Here is a 23,550-nt window from a genome sequence, read left to right as displayed (position 1 = left end):
TCATAATTATTGCTACTACAACTTTGATATTTTGACATTGCTACAGCTTGCCATTGCTATGGCTATACATTACATAACATAAGCCATTATGTTTTCATATTTTAAATGTAGCTAGTAGTCATCATGAATTTATTTGTATTTTGGAATAGGTACAACTTAAAATTACCATGGTTTAGTGTAGTTTACTATTTCTAAGACTTTCCATTGGTACAACATAGCATTAAAATGGCTACAATTTGGTATAAAACTGGACCACTGGCAAGCTTGCATCTGCCGTTGTTTCGGCATATTTTTGGCATAACTTTTATTTTGCTTTTTGCTTTTTTTAACATAACCATGGATACAGACTTAATGAACCACGAGAACTTGTAAGCTACAAGCTAACATTTTGAAACAAGCTTGTTAATATGCAGTTGTTCAGGGACTTCTATGGTTTCTAGGATGATTTTGGAAGGGGTGAAGGGGAATGTAACAGGATACGAGAACTTCAGGTCCATCAGAAAAGAATTGTCCGTGTTTACACGTTCTTTCAATTTCTGCTGAGTTTTGCGTATGAACGATATTGGAACCCGCTCCTCAAACTCCTCCACTGGCGTGAAGAGGTTCAGGATTTTGACAATCTGTAAATAGAATAAAGTACATTACATATTAATAGAGCTAACAAAGACAAGGCTGCTTAAATATGAAAATAAATATTTGCCAGTTTTGATCGATTTTGATCTTGCTGGACTAATTTCAGGTACAGAAAATGGCTTAAACAATTCAAATCTGATTTTCACTGTTTATATAAATGTCAAAGGAATTATGAATTCAGATATAGTATATAATACTACAGCTATCATAGGATAATATATCCCTAGTCGAGGCTCAAGATTTTGACAGTCTAAAACTAGCAAAACAATCATTACATTATTCCAGAGCTCTCACAGGAAATAAGAATACCCCTAAGGAGGTTCAAGATTTTGACAATCAAAATTGAACATAATTTAGTACACAATTCAGTTCATAATTCAGTATACAATTCAGTAAATAATTCTAGAGTTATCACAGGAATTATGAATGCCACCAGAACCTACCTGGACAGTTGAGTGGTGATATGTCTTGTTTCTTGTTAAAAAATGTCTAACTGCGAAAATAATAGGATAACAGCTTATACAATGGCTGCTAAATATAACACTAAGTCAATATAACACTACTACAATCCATATAATATCACTCGAGTCCACGCAACTCAGGTCCAAAATTCTGTGTTCCATTCAAGGGATTTCATTTAACTGAATGTAGCTGGATAACTACTGGTTGGTGGAGATAAGGGCAACAGCCAAACACAGGTTTAAAGGCACAATTATAATCAGCTCTTTACCTGGGGAGCAGTGAGTTTGGAGCACATATCACACACACTGTTCACGTCAGCGTCGGTTTTGCGCGCCAGAAGAAGCTGGGAGGCTTGGACGATCGGTTCCAGGCTTGACACCGCACCTGATTCCTGGAGTTTGTTGTCACGTAGCCATTTTTCCATGTGGGATAGGTTGTACCTGGGAAATACCAAATTAATTTGATAGTTTTAAATAAAGGAATGCAATGGGTGAATGGTTTTAAGCTGATGACATGAAGTAAATTCTTTATGAATATAAATGGGCGGATTGACTGGAGTGAACGAGTCCTCCTTTATCATTAAGAAATTACTTAATGATCTGGTCTTGTACTTAATGACTGTCTATTTGCAATTTCATTGAATTAAAATGTAGGTTGTATTCTAAGTGACATTATCACAACTATCACAATATTGCTATTGGTGAATATTGAGGTTACTGTCACCGTACATTTAATGAAAACTAAGCAAGAACTTTGAACAAGTTTGAATAACCATGTAAGCATCATATAAAAGTTAAACAAATACTAGTGGTATGTAACCGCCTACTCACCGTATCTGCATGCCTTCGTACCGGTTACACATCTCCTTCCTCAGTAGGAGATGGTTGAGTGCACTAGCACCGAGGAAGTAGTACACTTGACGGAATATCTGTTCTACTAGCTCCGGGTCTACAGCATGTTGAGTAAGAACTCTTACAAATTGGTTCATCTGGGGTTAAGAGTTAAGGTGTATGATCATTTTATGTTAATGGGATTTCTCATTCAGAAATATGTTATTTGACAAAAACTATAGTGATGAAATTGTCGCAACGAAGAATCCATTGTGTAACCAGATTCTTTGTTATTCAGATTATAACAAGAGCTGTTTTTCAGATGCAATACTACTTGAGGGCTGCTTAGTTAGAATTAAATAAAGTTGTTTCATGAATAAAACATGTTTGGCAAATAATTACATGAGATGCTTGTCAAATATTAAACAAATTGAGGGCTGCTTGATCAGAACTGAATACAGGTGTTTTAAAAATAAAATCATTGATTGTTAATGGTTGTCTAAATGTGAAGACATTTTAAACTTTGAAATGTGAAATCATTTTTCATACAACTATTGACTTTGACCTTTGACCAACCAACTGACATCAAAATCAAAAGGTCTTAAATGTATATTTTATATTATATTACAAAATGTTAAGATTACAAAATATATAAAATATACATACAGCCTTCATCAAACTATCGAGGGAATGTTCGGGCTTGTCACCTGCACGACTGGAACTGCGACCTTGGAGCCCGCTCGGCATGCTACCTGTCAGGCCCGTAATAGCTTCATGGTCAAATACTGCTGCTACTGTAAAGAGAAGATATATATGCCTGACCATTCTCTTCTCAGCTATTCATATCAACGCACCTATAAAGTCAATAATTATTTTAGCGTGAGTTATTGGCCCTTCTCTCTATGTGTACCATCATAACATGGAAACTTTGTAATAAGTTTTATGTGAATATCTTCAGCCCTCATTGTGAGGTTCAGTTTCAACTGTATTTTTTCAATTTTAACTAAATGTGACATTGACATCGACCCTAGGGGTCCTAAATGCAATCCCATGGAAGTCCTGCATAAAGTCTTCCAACATACCAAGTTTGGTCACAACCCAAACTAAATTTATTCAGTACTAATACAGTTTTATGCCATGACTAATATTACAGTCTTTCTACGTTGCCAACAACAACATCCAAACTATCGTTATACCTCAACTAAAACAGATAGGCAAAAACTGAATCTTACAATTGAATAACAAAACAATTATTGTGTAAAAGTTCCATCAATGTTAAGAGTTAAGGTGTGTTTATCTGCTAGATTCTTTTTTACAGTAACAAAACAATCCATGGCTACTATAAAATACAAGATCATTTTCAAACCAAAACTTACCAATAGATGGCTGAATTGTGGCTTCAATCAGCTTAATTAACGTCTGGTAAATCCACATGGCAAGGTCACTGAACACTTGCCGATATTCGGCAAGATCGAAGTTCCGCAAACAATGTTCATTTTGCCGGGGCGTGTTTTCTTGTTGGAATTGTTTTTCTCCGCTGTACTGTTTTAACGTGTGCAGGAAACGACAGGTGTTTGCAAGCCACAAAATGACACGATCAAGGTCATCATGATGTTTCTGAAATTAGATATTAAAGTGCTAATGTTTATTTTCGTTGGCACATCAGTCACAGAGAGTATGCTGTTTTTCTGTATGAAAACATGATGAACAACATTTCGACAAAGTTTTTTCCAGACTAGGTCAAGGAAGAAAATCACTTGTCATAAAATTCTCGGACAATACCAATCAATATATCAACATTAATGTTTTGTATGTAACTTAAATTTATAAAGCCCATGTTAGGATGAAAAGACAAATTTGTGTATGTACTTTCTAACTTAAAATATCATTAAATTTGCAAAAAAATCAAATAAACATCAATAGTACATTACCATGACAACCTTCTTGATTCCATTGATGGTGCTGGTAAGGAATGATCTAACTTTCTCCTCATCGTTCACATAGTCTGTATGACGAACGCACATGAACAGGACATAGGCTGGTAACCCAGGTAACAGGCCAGCAGCCACCTTTGGTTTTAGCTCTGAAAAACAACAACACTTTTTTCTTATTTTCCTTATTAATATTTTAAAGTTAGTTTATAATGACACCACCACCACCATCGTCATCATCATCAACATCATCATTTCATAGAGGTATTCGCGAAGACCACATGGACAGTATGCAGGCTTAAAGCGCTGTTCACAGGCCCTAAGAAACATTTGATAATAGCTCTAAAATAAATCGTCTTCTAATTTCATTAAAAAAACTATTTTATAAAAACTTAAAATCTATGTGAATAAAGCTCTAGAAATAAATGTATAATCTCAATTAAAAAAAACACGTAATTCAGTAAAATCGTACCAATGTTTTTTGAATGATTAAATGATATTGTCATTTAATGAATACATTTGCACTTAATAATAAAACCGACAACAATGCAGATATTTGATTATTGTAGAACTAATTTCACATTGTTCACATTTTTAAACACAAAATGTGCTCTTATATGTCGCAAATGTTTCGAAAGAATTATATAACTTACATTTTTATGTAACCATTTATACTTATTTTATGAATTTGCTTAACTTATCTAAATTAACTGAATATACCTTGGTAAAAAGTATATACAGTTATTATATTAAATATAAACGTGCATACAAAGTAACAAACCTTTTTAACGGAAAATATATCAATTAGATAACAATGTTACAAAGTCCACTATGAGAAAACCACATCAATGATGTTGAAAATCTTTTGGATTTAGTACTTATAATGATCAAACTTGAATTTAAAGCACACATCACCTTTATAGAACGAAAGTGACCTTTTGAGTGTTTTAAAAATTAGGTGCACCTCTTTACTGAGAAAGCGTGTCATACGGCAATTAAACTGTGAAAGAAAAACGGCCAGAAAGAGACTTAAGCATACAGTACCTAGTATTAGAGCTTCCAACAGCGCAGTTTCGTTCTCTTTCTTGTATTCCAGCATGCCCATGTAGTTCCTTTCCCAATGTTTCAAATGGGCCACATTTACCACGCTCTTCGTCTCTTCTCTCTCTAACTCTGCTTGAATTTCATCAGCTGAAAAAGGGGGAGATAATCAATTCAAAGGCAATAAATGTATGTTTAAAGAGAATAACTATCCCCAAAGCATATTTTGTTGGCCAGAAACTTCTTATGTGCTACGTATCCCGTTTCTTTCTGATTCTTCTCTTTAATTCTGCTTGATCTTGTGCCATTGAAAAGGTGGAAATAGTTCATTCCAAGGGAGGTTATGACTAAGGGGAATAACTGTTGCTCTTCCTCCTAACTGTCCCTATGTTTTAAATATATTTTCATTTCTATTTTGTAGTTCTGCTACTGTCACTGACAAAAGGGACTGATCATAATCAAAGGGAAATAACATTTTCTTCTATTACAATGTTTTCCATAGTCTTAGCTCCTTTTTTAATCTGCTGGAGGCTCTTGAGTTGAAAACAGTAAAGAGTAATAATGCTGACCTAAGGGAATTAACTCATGGTTTTAGCCTCCCGAGACTCTGCCTTATTTCCTGCCACATAACATGGAGATTATAAACTTTCTCTATTTTCAAAGCATTCTGTATTATATAACTTTTTATTTGTAATTAAAAAAGGAAAATAAATATGCATGAAAGGAACCTTGTTTAAATCAAAGAAATAAATGAACAAAAATCTTCAATTGACTTGGTTTCTTTTACAATTTACTTCCTGCTGTATTATTTTGAATTAATTTATGAAGAAGCTATAACAGTTTGTTTTGATTATATTTACAAACATTTCCCCAACAACATTTTTTAAAACACTGATTCTGTCACAAATTGAAGATATTACACATCTTTAAGGACAAAAAAGAACAAAATATTCATTTTTTTAATATTTAAGAAACCACAATTACAGATAAACATAAAAAAATAATCGTTGCTAATTTCAAAGCATGCAAAATTCACTTCCTACTTTAATTCAATCAATAAGAAGTATGCATGGAAATAAAATGTCCTATCATTTAATACCGATAACAAACAATTTCCCAACTTCCTGTTTGAATTTTGCAGCTTTTTCTTCACAAAAACCGGTAATTACTACCATTTGACATGCAACCCTCTACGCCTACACAACCAATTTTATTATCCTAACTAAAATTACAAAACGACAGTAACTTATAACCTTCCATTTATTAATTTATTATCTCTAATGACATAGCAAAATTACAAAGGAAATTTAAAAAAAAAACATGTATGTTTACGATGTTTTCTCTTCCTAGTTTGATAATTCCGTTCATTGCCTTTAAAATAAGGCATTATCGGTTTAGCTCAGTAAGGTGTTGAATGTACAATTATGTGAAATGTCAATACCTGCCAATAACTTTTCAAGTTTTATACAAAGTAGCTGATTATAAAAACTAGACAATTTCTCCACATTTTATCTTTTGGCTAATTTGCACATCAAAGCATTCTGATTGGTCGACAGTTATTATTCGATAGATATGGACGAATCAATAAACATTTTGGCCAACACTGACCAAAAATAAAACAAGAACAGTTGTCTAAAATCTTGTAAGAAATACTGCAGAAAACAGGTGTGTCTTTAGAACATTCCAGTGCAGTAAAGCATTTTATGAGTTAACAGCAAATAGAGAACCATATGGGAATCTGTTTGAAGGATTAGTCACAGTCAGTTATTTTAAATAAAATCAAACTATTTTCCCACTGCAAGGTTATTTTAGAGTAATAAGAATATAACCTACATTTTCAGCCAATGAAATTGCAGATAGGCAATATTAAAGTTGTAGACTTAATGATTAAGAATTTCAACTTTCGCCCGTGTTGAAAGGTCTGCTTATTGCCACTCATCCAATACACATTTCCTGAGTCAGATTTTGCGTTGACAATGTATCAGCCAGGTAATATTATAAGTCAGTTAGATGAACTGAAGTAATATCTTAATGATAAAGAAGGACATGTTAGTAACGCTCACTCCACCCATTCTTAATCATTAAGAATTTACTTCATGTTATCATACTATTACATAAATTCAGCTGAAGTTTATTTCTTTGGTACATTTGTAGATACTATTTAAACCTTTGGAAATAATCCCAATTAAAGGCAATAACTGTATCTGAAACAAGCCCTACCTTCTCCCTCTTTCAACCTCTTGGCGTACGTCTTCAACATTTGCTTCAGCTTTCTGATCTGCTCAGCTTGCTGGTTCACCCGCTCGCTCAGGTGCTGAAATGAATGCCGACACTTGTATAAAGATCAAACTAAGATGAATATACCGCAAACCTGTTGAGAGTACCCTTACATAATTCTAGTAAACGTCACTATAACCTTGACCTAGTGACCCAAAAATCAATAAAGGTAATCCACTGACCGCGCATAATGCAAATACCAAGTTTGAAGACTCTATAATTAGTTATTCAATCAAAATTGTGGGGACAACGTGGACAGTAATGTCAAACAAATGTGTCTACATGTATGTGTCTGCCATGCTTTGTCGGCGTCTTTGCAGTTAGTTCTGGGTTTTTATTTTTATTTTAGCAAGGGGTTGACTTAATTCATTTTAGAGACTAATAAGTAACATATGTAACATATAAGCTAATTCAAAACATGAGATCAGCTTAATTGTTATTTCTTATTAAAGCTAGCTTATACATGCGAATTGCTTTAATAGTGGGAATTGTCCCTGGTACATGTGTACCAAGTTTCGTCTAAATATTTCTTGTACCAAGTTTCGTCTAAATATTTCTTGTACCGAGTTTCGTCTAAATGTTTTTTGTACCGAGTTTCGTCTAAATATTTTCCAAGTTTCATTCGGTTATGGTCAAGGTTAAAGTTTTTTCAAGCAGACGACAATGACGCCAAATATATATCACAATAGAAATACGACTCTTTATCTTAAAAAAAGACAAGATCATTTATACTAGAAGTTTACAAGGTTTTCTGAGGTGAGTCTGGTGATTTTATGCTGCATAGTAGCATCGATCTTGACTTCACTGGTGAGGGACAGCGACTGAAATGTAGAGGATGGGGTGCAATGTGACCTATTTACCTAAAATATCGATATGGAACATCTACTAAACTTGCAGCATGTGCAAACAAATAATGACGAGGCTGCCAGACAAAATATTCCCCAGTCGTCTTTCAAACAAAGATTGAATAAGGAACTTTAGTAAGAAAGCTTAAAATGATTTGAGTGACAAATGTTTCAGCTAGGCTATTCCAGTAAAACATATAACCCACGGAGGAGGGGGGGGGGGGGGGGGGGCAGTTATTTAAAATTTATTAAGGTGGGTGTCTTTTCGCTTATTTGGACCCCACAAGAGTAATTTTACTTCTGTAGGGGAGTGGCACAATTTAAAAGTGCCCCCCCCTTGGTGTTATTTGTTTATATATGTTACCAGAGACAAAAATATTACTTGAAAATAGCTCCACACGTCTGTATGAATATAATGTATACATGTACCTCGTATTACCGGTTAAAACATGTTTATTGTTGCTTTGTTTGAGCCAAAAACGTCCGAACCTGACGACTTGTCCCTGTAAAGGATCGCTCTATGAAAACATGCATATATTCCTACTCTTTTCCAGGTTGTTTTCTGCTCGGGCTTGGAGAGTTACTACATAGTCCCCCAGTCCGGAACGCCGGCCGACTCAAAATAATATTTTTATTGTTGTTTATTATATTTTAAACTGATATTTGTTTAACGACTCGAAGGCTACGACAGTTTTAGTTAACTAGGTAAAACGGATGGTATAACAATTTTTGTTTCACCAAATTTTCAAAAAAAACGATGTTTGCATTAAAAAAACTATAACATGCAGTTTGAATTGGGATTTAGTTTTAAAGCAACTGTGCACCAGATGATCAATTTGCAAGAAAAAAAGAAAATAGTCGAAAACTTAGGACAATTATTTAAGTTTACTCACTCACTCACTCACTCACTCACTCACTCACTCACTCACTCACTCACTCATATATTTATTTATTTATCATTATTCAATTCATGCATAATATGATAATCATATTTTCCGCAGTTTGTCGATGAAATTAATTAATAGTTGTAATAATTTGTGTTTCGTAGATTTATGACCCACTGGCCATGTGGTTATGAAAACAAATGATCTCCGCGCGACATGCACTAATTAGAAAGGCCATAAAAGTACCCGAGAAAAAGACAGTGTCTGATGACACTTACTAAATATATTAGGTGCCACCTTTCAATATAAAAGCAACATATATTAGTTATGCACCCCATTTCTTCGGTCACCCATAACTTGAAACAGTCGTCTGTGGACTTATCTGAACAATGTATTAGTTAATTCCTACGATTTACTAAAAGTGATATAGCCTTATGTGTTTATATATATATATAAGTCCTAACATTTAGGCCCCATTGGTATATTCATCATAATACTAAACATTCCCGAACACTAAGCGTGTACGGGAAACACAACATGTCCGTGTTTCCACTTTGTACGGGTAATGTTACTTGTATATTTCCGAACATCCATAATATACGGGATTTCTACACGCCAGTATATTCATCATGTACGAGAAACATTCCCGGGCCCTAGCCGTGAATTTATCCAACCAGCATTGTCGAATTCAATTATTTTGTATCATATAGATGTCATTGTAATTTCTTCAACGGCTGTTAAAACACATAAAAGCGTTAATATTTCTACAAAATGCGACTCCTGTTACTCTGCGAAACACGGAAAAAACGAATAAGTCAAAAGTATATGTAATACAGTTGAACACCGCTATTCCGAACACCGTTTATCCGAAATTATCGATATTTCGAAATTATTTTTAAACTATGACATGATCGAGTTCGAAATAAGAATTAATAAATAGGTGTGAAATACAAAATTGGGATCGTAATTTTTATTTCGGAATAGCGATTGTTTCGGACTAGCGATTTCGGATTAAAGACCAAAAAATTAGTTAAACAAAGAAGGAGTATAATCGGGACCGAAAAATAATTTCGGATAAACGGTGTTCGGAATAGCGGTGTTCACCTGTAAATGTTGATCGTATCATATATGCTGTCAAACCACTCAGCATTGTCAAATCTTATTCTTTTGTATCATAAAGATGTCGCTTTAATTTCATCAAAGGCTGTTAAAACCCCAAAAAGCATTTACAATTTCTACAAAACGTGACTCTTACTTACATATTCCTGTTTCTCTGCAAGTCAATGGTATAAATGTTGTTCATATCATATATGCTGTCAAATGAAAGAACAATTAACCTTACTTGATTACAAAATTCAAAACTGTTTTAAAGCATGGGTGTACGGGAAAGAGTACATTTCCGTATATCCATAGTGTACGGGAATTATTACTTTTCCGTACACTTAGCGGCATTTACCACTTAAATGATATATTATGCCCTTAATTTTACTCTTAAGCAGTGAAAGGTTTATGGCTAAGATATCTGAAATGGGGCAAACACATTTAAATTCATGACATTTACTACTGCATGCCATACCCTTCTTTTAACAAAAGCATCCTCAAGCACACATCGTTACTCATGTTTTGTGGGGATTGTAAGTTAAACAAGGGACACAATTCAATATTTGTAAAAGCCAGCGTAATGGACCTTGCTGTACATATAAAATTTCGACGACGACATTGATGCCAATTAGGCTGAGGTTAGAACAATACCTTAACAAACTTAAATGTAACACACTCAACTACTCAAAAACTGAACCATGCCTGAAAAGCTAATACAAAAACATGTTAAATTCATGACATTTAACTATTGTTTTCTAATATTAATTACCGATAATACTTATTTATTCAAAATCCGTTGTAAAAACACCTGTAAGCTGATAAAGATCACATTTAAGTCCTTTCCTGGGTAGAGACCGAATAACTTGTGCAATTTTTGAAATGCTATGAGAATTTTCATTAGAGGGGATTGGACGCAGAACCTATTGGGTAAGAGGCGGACACAGTTACCACTAATGTTACTTTTCTGATTTTGGAGCTACTGTCACAAATTGCATTTTGTTTATTGATGAAGAAATTTACTGACATTCCAGATTGATTCAATACAATCGCTCTACATTCCAGCTTGATGGTCCATGATGCTCTCAAACTTACCCGTTCTTGCCTTCTTTTCTTCTCATTCTTAAGACAGTTTAGCAATATTTAAATGCAACAAACCCCTGTGCCAGTATATACAGTAACTTTGTTTCCTTATTTCTCTTTTTTTATTCTCCTTTCTTCCTTATTTCTAGTGTTGCTATGGAAACTCTTGTTTTTTATGTTTTCTACATTACAAGAAAATCCTAGAATGAATTATAAATATTGACTGTTGGGCATATCTTCGGGGACATAATATATGTAACTCATGGTTTAACCAAATTATTTCAATTATGCAGTAAGGAAAATTTGTCTTCATCATACTTTCATAACAACACAAAACATTTTTTTTTATTTCAATTCTATTTTTTTCTCATGATGGACACAACCATGATGACAAATACGTCAATCATGGTTTACCAAAGTTATTCAGTTATGCGGTATAACATTTTTGTCTTAAGTAAAGTAATCATCTTACATACATAGCGACAATTTTTTTTTATTTGTTAGTTTCAGTACTGATTCTTTTTGTAATGGGCACATCTATGACAACAAATATGGTCCTGGTTTACCACAAAATAATTCAAATATGTGGTATAATTAAATATACCTTCAACCTAGTCATCATCTTAAAACATAACACATAATTCGTTTCAAAAACAAAGTTTTGTTTACTTTCAGAATTGTTACACAAACACAAGAAAGTTTGTATTTTATTTCTTGTAATGGGCACCTTAATGAGGATAAATACTGTAATCGTGGTTTTACCCTGGTAATACAACTATTCAGAAAGGAAAACGAATATAACATTTATCCTGATAATTATCTTACATACATGAACAACACAAACAAAGATATTAATTTGACATTAAAATAATTATACTATGTCACAAAAAAATATTTTACAGTAATATATTACATTATACTAAATCATGCCACAATTAATGCAAATTTAAACATAAACTTATAATACAATACTGAGGTAAACATACTTCTCTGATATCACTCAGCTTAAAGGTAATGTGGAGAAATGTATTCAGTTTTAAAATTATACCCCAGTGGTAAGTCAGGTCCACAGTAGTATAAATTGTAATTACTATACATTTGTTTCTATTACGGCATAATTCAGTTTTTAAAATATACCCCTGTGGTCAGCATTCCACAGTTACCTATTTCCATACTATCATTCTTAATAATATAGCATTAATATTTTTGTATGAATTATAGTTCATATTAGATTGTGTGAATCTTCTTTAAGGATTGAACCAAAGGAATGTGTTTTTAATCACTCAAAAGCTTAGCTATTAATTTTATTAACAGGAGCATACATTTTTCTAAAATATATTTGTATTAATAATTATAATTTGAGCCTCGTACAAAATTTATAATTTTCTAGTATTTCGACCATTATTATTTTTTGAAATGAAGGCCACATGAGTATTTCTAATTTATTTTAGAGGTCAATTGTCAATATTACTTAAGCCAAATGTGTACTTTGGTTTTGTCTTGCAGTTTCAACATCATACCAACATGAATGTTCTACGCTGGGGGTGCTGGCTATAAATAGAAATAGGGTGCTTTAAATAGAATCAATGATCTATCATTCATTGGTCCAATTCCCCAATACTAATAACTCATATAAATGTTTCTATAGATTCTAAAGAGAACTGCTTTCCCTATTCACTTAAAGGTTTTAACCAAAATAAACTATAAGCCAAGTCCATTCCCATAAAACAGGTGGTAACCTACCTTCGCTTGGTCTGATTTCTCTGATGCAGCGGCAGCAATCGTTGCTGAGGATTCTTTCATCACTGTTTCTATGGCAACAACACTTGGTGGAGCAGGTGCTTGCTTCTTATTTTTCTCAGTACCATATCCCTGATCCTGGGAAAAAAGATAAACAAATGTTATTTAACCTTATTTTGTTAACTTAGGTATCGTTAAGGAGGTATTATATTTAGGCCAATATTTTTCAGTCAATTGATTAAGGCACTGACTTCATAATCGAGGCATTTGGATAAATATTCGGGTACATAATACATTCTTTAGCCACTTATTTCAACCTTCAGAAATCAAATAATTATTAAGAAACCAAGGAACTCAAGCACCTTAATCAGTATTCACAAACTATGATCATAGTTTAGGCGCTTATAGAGTCTTCTAGGCACTTCAATAATTATTCAGGCACTTTCACCATTTTTCATGCAATTTTTTAGAGTTTTTCAAGCACTTTCAGGGAGTTTTGAGGCATTTTTAGAGTGTTTAAGGCACTTTGGTTAATATTCAGGGACTTTTAGAGTTTTTCAGGCACTTTGCTCATTATTCAGGCACTTTAGAGTTTTCAGACACTTTGGTCATTATTCAGGCTATTAAAATCAGGAACATTTAGCATTATTTAGTCACGTTTAACCTTTCTTATGTAATTATTTTGGAACTTATATCATAAGTTAGTCATTTTTACTCTTAATTTAAGCGCTCTCATCAATATTTATTATACAGGCACTTTATGAGTTTTTCAGAAACTTTAATAAGTTCAGGCACTTTGGCCAAAATTTCTAATTTTTATTCAGGCACTTTTATAATAATTGAAGCAATTTAATAATAATCAAGCATATTAAATTATTATTATTATTATTATTATTATTATACTACTATCATTATTCAGTCACTTTCACCCCTTCTTCAGGCACTTACATCCCTATCTTTGTCTTCTTCCTCCTTCTGTTCTTCAGGTGTCACTGACTCCAGGCTCAGCATGCTGATGTCTGATGGTGTACGCTTGTGGCCCTTGGTAGGACTTTGTAACATCTGGGAAAAATAGATAAATATCGAGTTATTCATTATAAGCCCACAATTAAAACAGACTGTGTTTAGCCTTACCTGGATGCCATTTCGGGTGTTAGGGTAGGCTTTTGTTTAAAATTAATTTCTTTAAACTGCACTCTCACAGATTGACCATTTTACAACTTTTTTATTTTTTGTTTTGGAATAATTCGCTTTTGGGTAAATGTCTTAAAACCGGTGATATAAGACTGCTGACAAAATATCAGATCAGATTTTTTTCGTTTGAAAATTAATGTTTTATGGCTAAGAAATTTACTGACCCTCTAAAGAACAATATTTTTTCGGCATAAAAAATCACGTTAAAGACCAGGGTAACTTAAACCAGGGTAACATTCTGTTTGTCCGAAATCCTAAAATTATTAACAATCTTTATAGTGTACTCGTAGAATGGGCCTTTTCCGAGTGGGAGTATGAATAAGCTTAAACACCATCCAACAAAATAACATAAGTTATCAATATCAATGCAAACCGAAAAAAATCTATAAACACACCTGCATTTTCCCTTGCATATTTTCAAATCCCTGTAAGAGCCTATTCTGTTCCTTCACCAGCCTTTGGTGGTGCTGTCTCTCTGACTCCATCTCTTGGACAAGCAGCTTCCTCTGTTTCTCCCATTCCTCACCATCTGTAAAACATGATTAGATTGGTTGAAATTATGTAAGATGGGGTTTTATTGGTCTTTTGAAGACATATTTTGTGAAATCATAAATATTTGTGTGATATTAATTAATTGTGGATTTCGTGGGTTTGCTTAGCCACGAATACACGATCCTAGCGAAATGTTTCCCTTTAATTCTGAAATCATAATGTCTATTTAAAAGGGTAGACATGTATTCACATGAATATACATGGTCGCGGTATACAACTTGTAAGAACCTAAACCATTGTTTATATTACTATTATTAATTTTATATTATCTATTATTTAACCTCAATGATAATAAATTTAAATAACCACATTATTGTCCTTTTTCGAAACCCCCCAAAATTTCAAGCTAATGAATTAAAAATGATTTCACAGTTAATCAATCAGCTGCTTTATTTGTTCCTCCCAACTGTTTTAAATGTTGATTCTTCGTTTTGGTAAAAGTTAGTCGAAAAGTGAGTTTATAGATTGGTCAAATTTTATTTAATTATGATTGTCGACCAAATAAATTGATCGCAGTTTTGACAAAGTGATATAGAATGCAGCAGCTGCATGTCCTGCAACTGTAACAAGCAATGTTATTGGTATGCAAATATGTGATCTCTACCAGCGTTAGGTAACATCTACAGCTTTTGAGACCTCCCTACCTCTCTACCACTCTGCCTCTTCTACCTCTTTTGGAACAAAAAAATCTAACCATCATTGTTTTTGACTTAAAACTCAAGGGAATACGAATTCTACCACTTTTGAACCCGATCTACCGGAGGGTTACTGTAACCCTTACTAAGAATAATTAAACATTGGGTTTAATTGAATTTACCTTTAGTATTAAACATGGCTTCCATCTGTTCTTTCACTTTTTTGTTGGCTGCATCTAACTCTGATTTAATATCAGTGTTCTCTAACCGCAGCTCACCAACATCCTGTAAAAAGTATGTCATTGGTCAATTACAGATCTATGTAAAGAATTATTGCATTTATGGTTTTATTGTTTTATTTCATTGGCCAATTTCTCTGAAACCAAAAAAGAAGTGATATGATTGGTCATGTTCCTCTCATAACACAGAACAGAAATTGTATCAGATTTTTAGAAAGAAAAAAATCTTGTTTAAATATGTAATATAATAAGAAATAAACATGTATTTACTTTTTAATGCATATATTATATTTTCTTAGAGCTTGCATTGCAAGGATCTTGTTTATTTTTCAAGAAATACATTACTTTTTTAATCATTCACATGGACTGTGTCCACTGAATTGGGAAAATACTACGCTATGAATTTTCGCAAGGAGAAAAAGCCTGCACCAAGAAGAATCACTGCAAGCGAAAGCTAACCTGATCGTATTTCTGCTGCTGCAAGTCTTTCTCTGAGATGAGGCCATGGTTTTCTCCTATCTTATGTTCTAGCTCTATACGGAGCCTGAAAACATTAAGACATGCACCAGTATTGTTTTCCAAAGTCATTTACAGCTCGTCTGTTGTTGTTTTTTCAAGAGAAACTTCTCAAGACATTGGTGTTTTGTTTTTCCTTAGCGTCATTGTGAAAAATCTTTAAGCTTGGCCATAACTCTCAACATTTACAAGACATGCAGGTGGAACAGTTTCAGTTATTGAAATTAGACTTTTTGATGTACAATCGTGAATTCTTATACTATTGCTTGGTATTAAATTGTTGAACAAGCCCTGCATTATAAAATTCAAAATTTCAGCAAGCCCTGAAACATCATACAAGTGCAGGGGTTGTGGGCTTGTGTTAATTTTGACCACTGAAAACATTAAGACATGCATCAGTATTGTTTTCCAAAGTCATTTTTCGCTCGTCTGTTGTTGTTGTTTTTCGAAGAAATAATTGTCAGGCATTGTCATAGCATTGGTGTTTTCGTCCTAAGGGTCATTGTTCTAAATCTTTAAAGATGGTCTCTTTCTTTCAGATAAGATTAACCACAATTAATAATATTCTTTGATATTCCAAGAAGAATGAATACATGTCAAAAACAATGGTTCTTATAAAGGACACCGAGTTAAATTTGAACGAAATGAGCATAAAACACGGCAATTCTAACATATAGGACTGTAGTAGAGCGCAGTAAATCTTAAATCATTCAGCAATCATTGAAAAAAAGCGTTTTCTGCTATTTCATTCACAGTTGCAATCTTGTTATAATTATAACAAGTGGAACAGGTTTGACACTAGTAATATCAAAACACTTAATGAAGTTATTTAATGTCGTGATACTATTAATTATATACCTGTGCTAACTTATACATATATTATGCCTTTACAATGAAGTTTTAAAATAGTATAAACTAACCTTCTCAATTCCTCCTCAAGTTCAGTAACTTTGTTAGCCTTGACCCCTTCTGAGCTTGCAACAAGCAGTTTCTGTTTCTCTTCCTCCAAAGCTTTGATTTCGGCTTTTTGGTTCTGAACAATACTACTGCTTTCCATTTTCTATAAGTAGAATGTTCTTTTTTTAGAATTTTGTAAAACTGGAAGACAAATGTTATGATAATAATAATAATATAATAATAACTTTATTTAAAGAAGGTAACACATTAAGACATAGGCATCATATTATAAACAAACATAACACACGACTTATGTACAATGCGGCCTTCTGAAAGAACATACACACGCACACACACATAAATGCTTAGAATGAAAACGCAAGCATAAATTTATGTTATTTCAAAAGGGTAGGTATTAAAATGTTATACGAAAACATAAAGAAACATGAATATAATACATTAATTATAACATCAATGCCGAACAATACATCAATTTGTACCTAACAAAGGTTAACAAATCGTATCATTAAAATTTATTAACTGAGTAAGTAGGACAGTCACACATGTATTTAACACCTTACTCGAGATATATATAATGTAAAAACAATAGTCATGGAATTATGCGTACAATTCTTACAACGGTTTTTGCAATTGATGATGTAAAAAGAACTTCTTGCAGCAGGCTTTAAATGTCTTTTCCGTGTTCGATTTACGTATTCGTTCTGGTACATTTTACATCTGGTAAAGATGTATATTTAATAAATATTAAAAATAATAATAATATATAATATTATTATATTATAATAATATAATATAAATTTAAATAAATATTTTGAGAAAATATTTATGTTTCATTTTTAGAATTTTATGCATATGCCAGAGGATCTCCTCGTGTTTAAAAATAGCTTAATGTACAGGGATTCCTTTGGTTTATTTATATAGAAATACCTTACTGGGCAGAGGTACCATTTAGTCAAGTTGTCGCTGTAAAGCTTTTTGTAATACCTTCAAGTTTTTTACTAACATTATTTAAGCAGGAGTTCCTTGTTCTATTTATAGAAAAGCTAACCTATTTATAGACAAGGGAAATATCTTGGAGTTCAGTTGTTGTTGTTGTAGCTGTATAATCTTGTTTTCCAAACCTTTGTTAACGCCTTTTAAGTTGTCTACAGACTTCGCTTCAATCTGGAAACAGATATGTGAAAGATATCTTATGTATTTCGAGCAACAACTTACACATACTTTATTACTTTATCTTAATACATGACTATAATTACTCGTAATTTAGTAATATACATTTTTTATTTTATAGAATACTATTTGAAGTTTGATAATACATAATTTATATTTTATATAACTTTTAAACTCTTCTGGCTAGGAAATGTTTAAACTATGTATGTCATTTTTTTGGTCAAAATAATCATTACCATTGTATGATTGATCTTTAAAGTCAAACTATTTCAACAAGTGTAATAATATCTAAAACCTTAAACTAACAAACCAAAAATCACAGTTGCGAAATAACTTATTTAAAATCACAAACATGTTTTTATAGTAAGCGCAGTTTGTTCAAACCAAATATGATCAGCCAAATTACACAAAAACATTCATATTAATGCATTAATATAGACTCTTTAACGGTAAAAATTGTAAGAATTTGCACTCAGAGCATAAAGTTACGCCAATTAGCAGTATCATAAAAATATACAATAGTATAGTACTTTTCCTAAATTTGTTCTATATTTCCATAAGTTTATGTAATTTCCACACGCAGGTCATCATATCTACTATTATACAAACGATTTTATATCAGGGTAACAAAATTATCAGCGATAAAACTTGATAAAAGTGTGTAAGATTATTTTATCACAAATACATGTGAACAACTCTAGGTCATTATATTCTGATAACTAAGTTTAAAATTCGCAAATATATCATTTAGTAATGCATCATATACGGTAAGCCCTTAAGTAATTGGCGTTAGGGCAAACAAAAATGTTGATTGAAATATTCGGGCTCTAAACCGAGCGAAGCTCGGCAAAGCCCTATTACGGCTACATGTATGCGCGTATACACTTAGCACTACTTTCTTCTAAAAGTGCAACCACTATGAGCCTGACAAAAATACTTAAAGGTGATAGAACCAGTATTTTTCTGTTCATAAACAATATTGAACGCGTGAATGCCGGACACCAAAATTTCATCAGAGTGTGACAACATTGCGTTCGGTAATTTTCGTCATCGCCAAATCTGCCGTTTCTGTGAGAATATATTCACATGAAAAATAAAACTACGAGATGCGAAATAGCGCCCCAAGTTTTATCGAAAAAGTATGTTTTTAAACAATTACTATGAATACTTTTGGCTGGTAAACAAACAAAGACAAATAACTCATATATTTTTAGGTTGTCGGAGATATATATTTTGTATTCAATTTTTCATTTAAGATATTATCGATATTAAAATACTATTTAAATGTTTGACAATTGTTGATAGGATAGATATTGCAAATAATTGATCGCTGACCGATTTAATAACGACCATTGACTACATCGGTACACAAGAACGGCTTGTCACGTACATGTAACAGGTATGATTATTTTGTAACACTATCAGTAATTGAAAGTATCAATTTCATAAACTTAAGACATGCAGGTGCCAGTTCAGAAATCGCTTTAGCTAAGTGAGATATTGACACTGAAAAGATGGATGGGGTGTCTGTGATGGCTGAGTGAGAGATTATGGGGTCGGTATGAAATGCGTACAACATGGAATAGCATAACGCATACAACAAAGGCGAATAAGGTTGTTCAACTATGCATACAACATAAACAAAGAAGGTTGTTAAGAAACGCATAATATATATTAAGTAGGAAAATATTGACATTGATTTTTTATAGATTAAACCAATAAATTATTATGTTTATGAGTTTAGTCAAGTGAAAACTAGTTTGTTTTTGATTTTTGCTTTTAAACATAAAACATAATTGATTGTTTTCCAAATTATTGGTATTTTAATAGGGAATAAAACCTCAATTCAAATCATTAAAATTGGTTTAATAGCTAAACTTATGAAAACTTTGCAATTGGGTAAAGTAAATAATGTTTATTGAAATATTATCACAGACAAGACAACGGTGTTGCTTACGTACTTTCATCCGTCCCGAAATGAAAGTTGTAACACGTGAAATTTATGAGTATCTTAAGGTGTACAACTGAATATCTGAAGGAAAGCACCCTCTTTACTATTTAAGTGAACTATATGTTAGTCTCATGCCCTTTTATTTATGTATATTTTCAAACTTAACTATATTTCAAAAATACATCACATCGGCCAACATGAATAACTTGAAAGTTATAGGCCAAAAGATGAATTTTAACTGATTTATTTTAGCTCATTTGTGAAGATAGTTAATACATCTTAATATTTGTTCTTAAGGAATATTTTATCCTGAAATCATTTCCTTGGGTTAGTAAACACAATAATAATTTGCGTAGCATTCCTAGAAAATATTTCATAAAATGTTCCTTATCTTAACTTTTAAACTTAAAATACATTTATCCGCATTTCTAAGGGATTTCGGTAATTACGTACCTGAATACAGAACGGAATTTGGAATTGCAATAGTTCGCCAACTAAATATAGAACCGGTAGCTTGAATTCCGGTATTTTTCCAGCAAAAAAAATAGAACCGGAATGAGTAAGTGGGCACAAAAATATATCTTGCAGTCGGCAATGATCGTTTTCAACATTTCCGAATATGGAGCAACAAGAAGTGAAGGTTTACTCTGCATGGTTGCATGCTTTAAGCAGAGGTAATAGGAGATCCGAGGGAGGGTCAGAACTTCAAACGTTATCAATACGTCTACAACAAGCACACACTATGGGAGTTTATGTGTACAACTAAAATATATAAAAGCAGTAGTCAGTGTCAAAACCATCGAACACAACTTGAACGTTGATGAAATGAAATCCCTTACAAATGAGAGCTCATCCACCGAAGGGGCCTGAAAGCGTATGTTGGTGCCATTTATGACAATCACCACTTTAGGAAATCTAGTCACTCCATAAAACTTCTGGACTTGTGCATCAAGCTTCCTCACTGTACGTTGGAAATGCGCAAACCTTTACAAACATCCGCAGATGACAGATGACTTGTTACTTCAGTCAATATTTTCGATAGTGCTGGCTGGGATACATTGTGCATATAAGCACCGATTAGCTGTATTCCCCCTGTCGCAAAGTACCTTAGAGTAATAAGGAGTTTATTCATAGCCGACAAACACTTATACCTTATTGTAGCTGTCTACAGTGCTAGCCCAAACACGGTTTGTAGATAATTGAGTCCTGCCCTGTTGAAGCGATACCTATCAACAAGTTGCCGGTTGGTTAGTTCCTCTAGAATATTGCGCCTATCCGCCATACTGGAAGAATGAGACCAACCGCTAAAAGTGTCTCGCCGCACTAGTCGCTAGACTTGTCAGCCCAAACCAGCCGCTAGAAGTTTCCCACCGCCCTAGCAGCTATAATTGTCAACCCAAACCAGTCGCTTAAAGTGTCCAGCAGGCTAGAGCCAGCCGCTATACTTATCAGCCTAAAACGGTCGCTTAAAGTGTCCAGCAGGACAGCACCAGCCGCTAGACTTGTCAGTCCACACCGACTGCTGAAAGTGTCTCGTCGCACTAGCCGCTTGACTTATTGCTGATGCTTACCTGTTACAACTACTTGTCAGCACCACCGATCACCCTGTCCAGCAGACTTGAAGAAGCCGCTAGACTTGTCAGCCCCACCGGTCACAGAAATGGTTTAAAGAAACAGATTGTGGACCTGTCAGCCCTACCAGCCTGTGAATACGCAGAAACAAAATTATGAAGTATACAATCTTCATTTACGATGTGTGTAATGCAAATACTAACACCATTACCAAAGCTGCCTATTTACAATCAAGGTAGACAAAACAACGATGCAAACATGTGGCTTATAATGAAATCACACATCGTAACATAAACAAATAATTTCGAAACCGAGTCTTATTCGAATACGTATTAATACTACAATACAATATTTTGCTGTTTAAAGCTTTACATTTCGGACGATTAAAGGACGTTGTTATGACAAGAAAAGGAGTATTATCCTTTCGTTAAAACACGTTATTGAACCACTCTTTTAAAGATGAATCGTGAGGTGATGTGTGTTTTACTTCTGCTGACATAATTCGCGTACCAACTCATAATGGACACCTTAAATACGGTATTATATGTATCTTAATATAAGTTTATACCATTGGTAAACTGCCGATTGTTTATTTATTGTTATTCTTCACCTTCTAATATATTTGGATCTTCTTACTGTTAAAGGAATAAATCTTCGCATTTCAGGAATATTTTAAAAAGATTCTGTAAACTCACTTCACATATTTCCTGAAAAGTAAGATTTTGGATTGGACATGTGAAAATGTCCTCTAATGGGATCATACCCACAACCTCTTGGTTGAGAGTTTGACACATAGACCACTTATAAACAAGAAACAAAATATCATATACAAATAGCAGTATTTTGATGGCAGTGGTCTTACTAATTAATAATGAAGTTATACGTGACTGCCCACTTCATCCAAACTCTCAGCATTTGTGAAGAAAAGCAGGATATAACCTATAATACGAAACATAACTATAGGTAAACTCCAAAGAAGTGAAACAGCCAATGAGTTTTGTCTTTTATCGTAAAATACATTTTAGCAATACTCCTTAGTTGCTTTCATTCTTATTCATTATGAATTATATTGAAGAAACAAGATAAATGCAATAATGCGCTGCGAAACTAAATTAGTTAAACACCAATGATTTAAAAAGAAATATGAAATTCGTATTAGAAATATATATATATCAATTGGAACTCCTTACCACATGTACTCATGTTATCAAATAATTCGCAACCCATTTCTATACAATTACCTTATTTAACAGATGTCATGTTATCCGTTTGCTTTACATACGAAGTGTTTAGTCATGTATTTCAATTATAATGACTTTATCAGTGTTTTATGTTCGAAAAGGAGTTCAGCTTTTTGCTACGAGTTTTATGATTTACAAATATCGTGGTGATTCTTGACATAAACTGAATACATTTGTAACGACATCTTTAGAAGAATATCTGTTACACATATATGCCAACTAAGTATTGTACCAATTTCCTTGACGGCTAGGGTCGTCTGCAGAATACTGATACTTGTTTTGTACAAACATAACTAATCTTTACCTGAAAACCTAATACAATGGAAAACAGAAACAGGGATATGTCTAGCTTTATATACAAAGGTTCCTAGTCCCCGAAATTCTGAATATTTAAGCTGATGCTCTGAATATAAGGATATCAATAATGAGGGTATAAAACTTCTCTTTCGCAACACATAAACTAAAAAAGCTCGAACCGTCACACCGCCAAAGATTCACAACTCTTCAACTCAACTCAACTCAACTCAACTTAACTTGAACACAACGTCAATAAGCCCACTCTCGCTTTAAATTTACATGACAAACTATTCATAACAGTGCATTTGTACAAACTCAGCTGTCAATAACATACACTTCGGCAAATACTTTCTGATAATTATGATAACCAAAAGTCAGAAAATATGCATAAATGGATAAAATATTAACCAAATATGCCCTACAATACTTAATAAGCGTATG

General features: G+C 33.2%; 1 protein-coding gene across 1 annotated transcript; it reads right to left on the bottom strand.

Annotated features, from left to right (window-relative positions):
- Nucleotides 1-260: 260 nt before the first annotated feature.
- LOC128237328 (unconventional myosin-Va-like) lies at nt 261-18,038 on the bottom strand. Its single transcript, XM_052952747.1, has 15 exons — nt 17,927-18,038; nt 16,881-17,020; nt 15,904-15,988; nt 15,388-15,490; nt 14,414-14,547; nt 13,773-13,886; nt 7,918-7,995; nt 7,118-7,211; nt 4,901-5,047; nt 3,857-4,008; nt 3,302-3,542; nt 2,592-2,719; nt 1,926-2,083; nt 1,364-1,535; nt 261-620 (listed from the first exon to the last, which is right to left on the bottom strand). The coding sequence occupies exons 2-15, from the start codon at nt 17,015-17,017 to the stop codon at nt 381-383; spliced, it is 1,983 nt and encodes a 660-aa protein (XP_052808707.1). The 5' UTR covers nt 17,018-17,020; nt 17,927-18,038; the 3' UTR covers nt 261-380.
- Nucleotides 18,039-23,550: the final 5,512 nt, after the last annotated feature.

This window comes from Mya arenaria, chromosome 6 (genome assembly GCF_026914265.1).
Source record: "Mya arenaria isolate MELC-2E11 chromosome 6, ASM2691426v1".
Taxonomy (NCBI): domain Eukaryota; kingdom Metazoa; phylum Mollusca; class Bivalvia; order Myida; family Myidae; genus Mya; species Mya arenaria.
This window is presented reverse-complemented; position numbering and strand designations above follow the sequence as displayed.

Excerpts from the sequence above, each read along its gene's own strand:
- LOC128237328 (XM_052952747.1), bottom strand. The coding sequence starts at position 17,017 with ATGGAAAGCAGTAGTATTGTTCAGAACCAAAAAGCCGAAATCAAAGCT. Across the intron at positions 13,887-14,413 it reads ATATGCAAGGGAAAATGCAG|ATGTTACAAAGTCCTACCAA; the intron begins GTGTGTTTATAG and ends TATTTTTCCCAG. Across the intron at positions 621-1,363 it reads CCAAACTCACTGCTCCCCAG|ATTGTCAAAATCCTGAACCT; the intron begins GTAAAGAGCTGA and ends TTCTATTTACAG.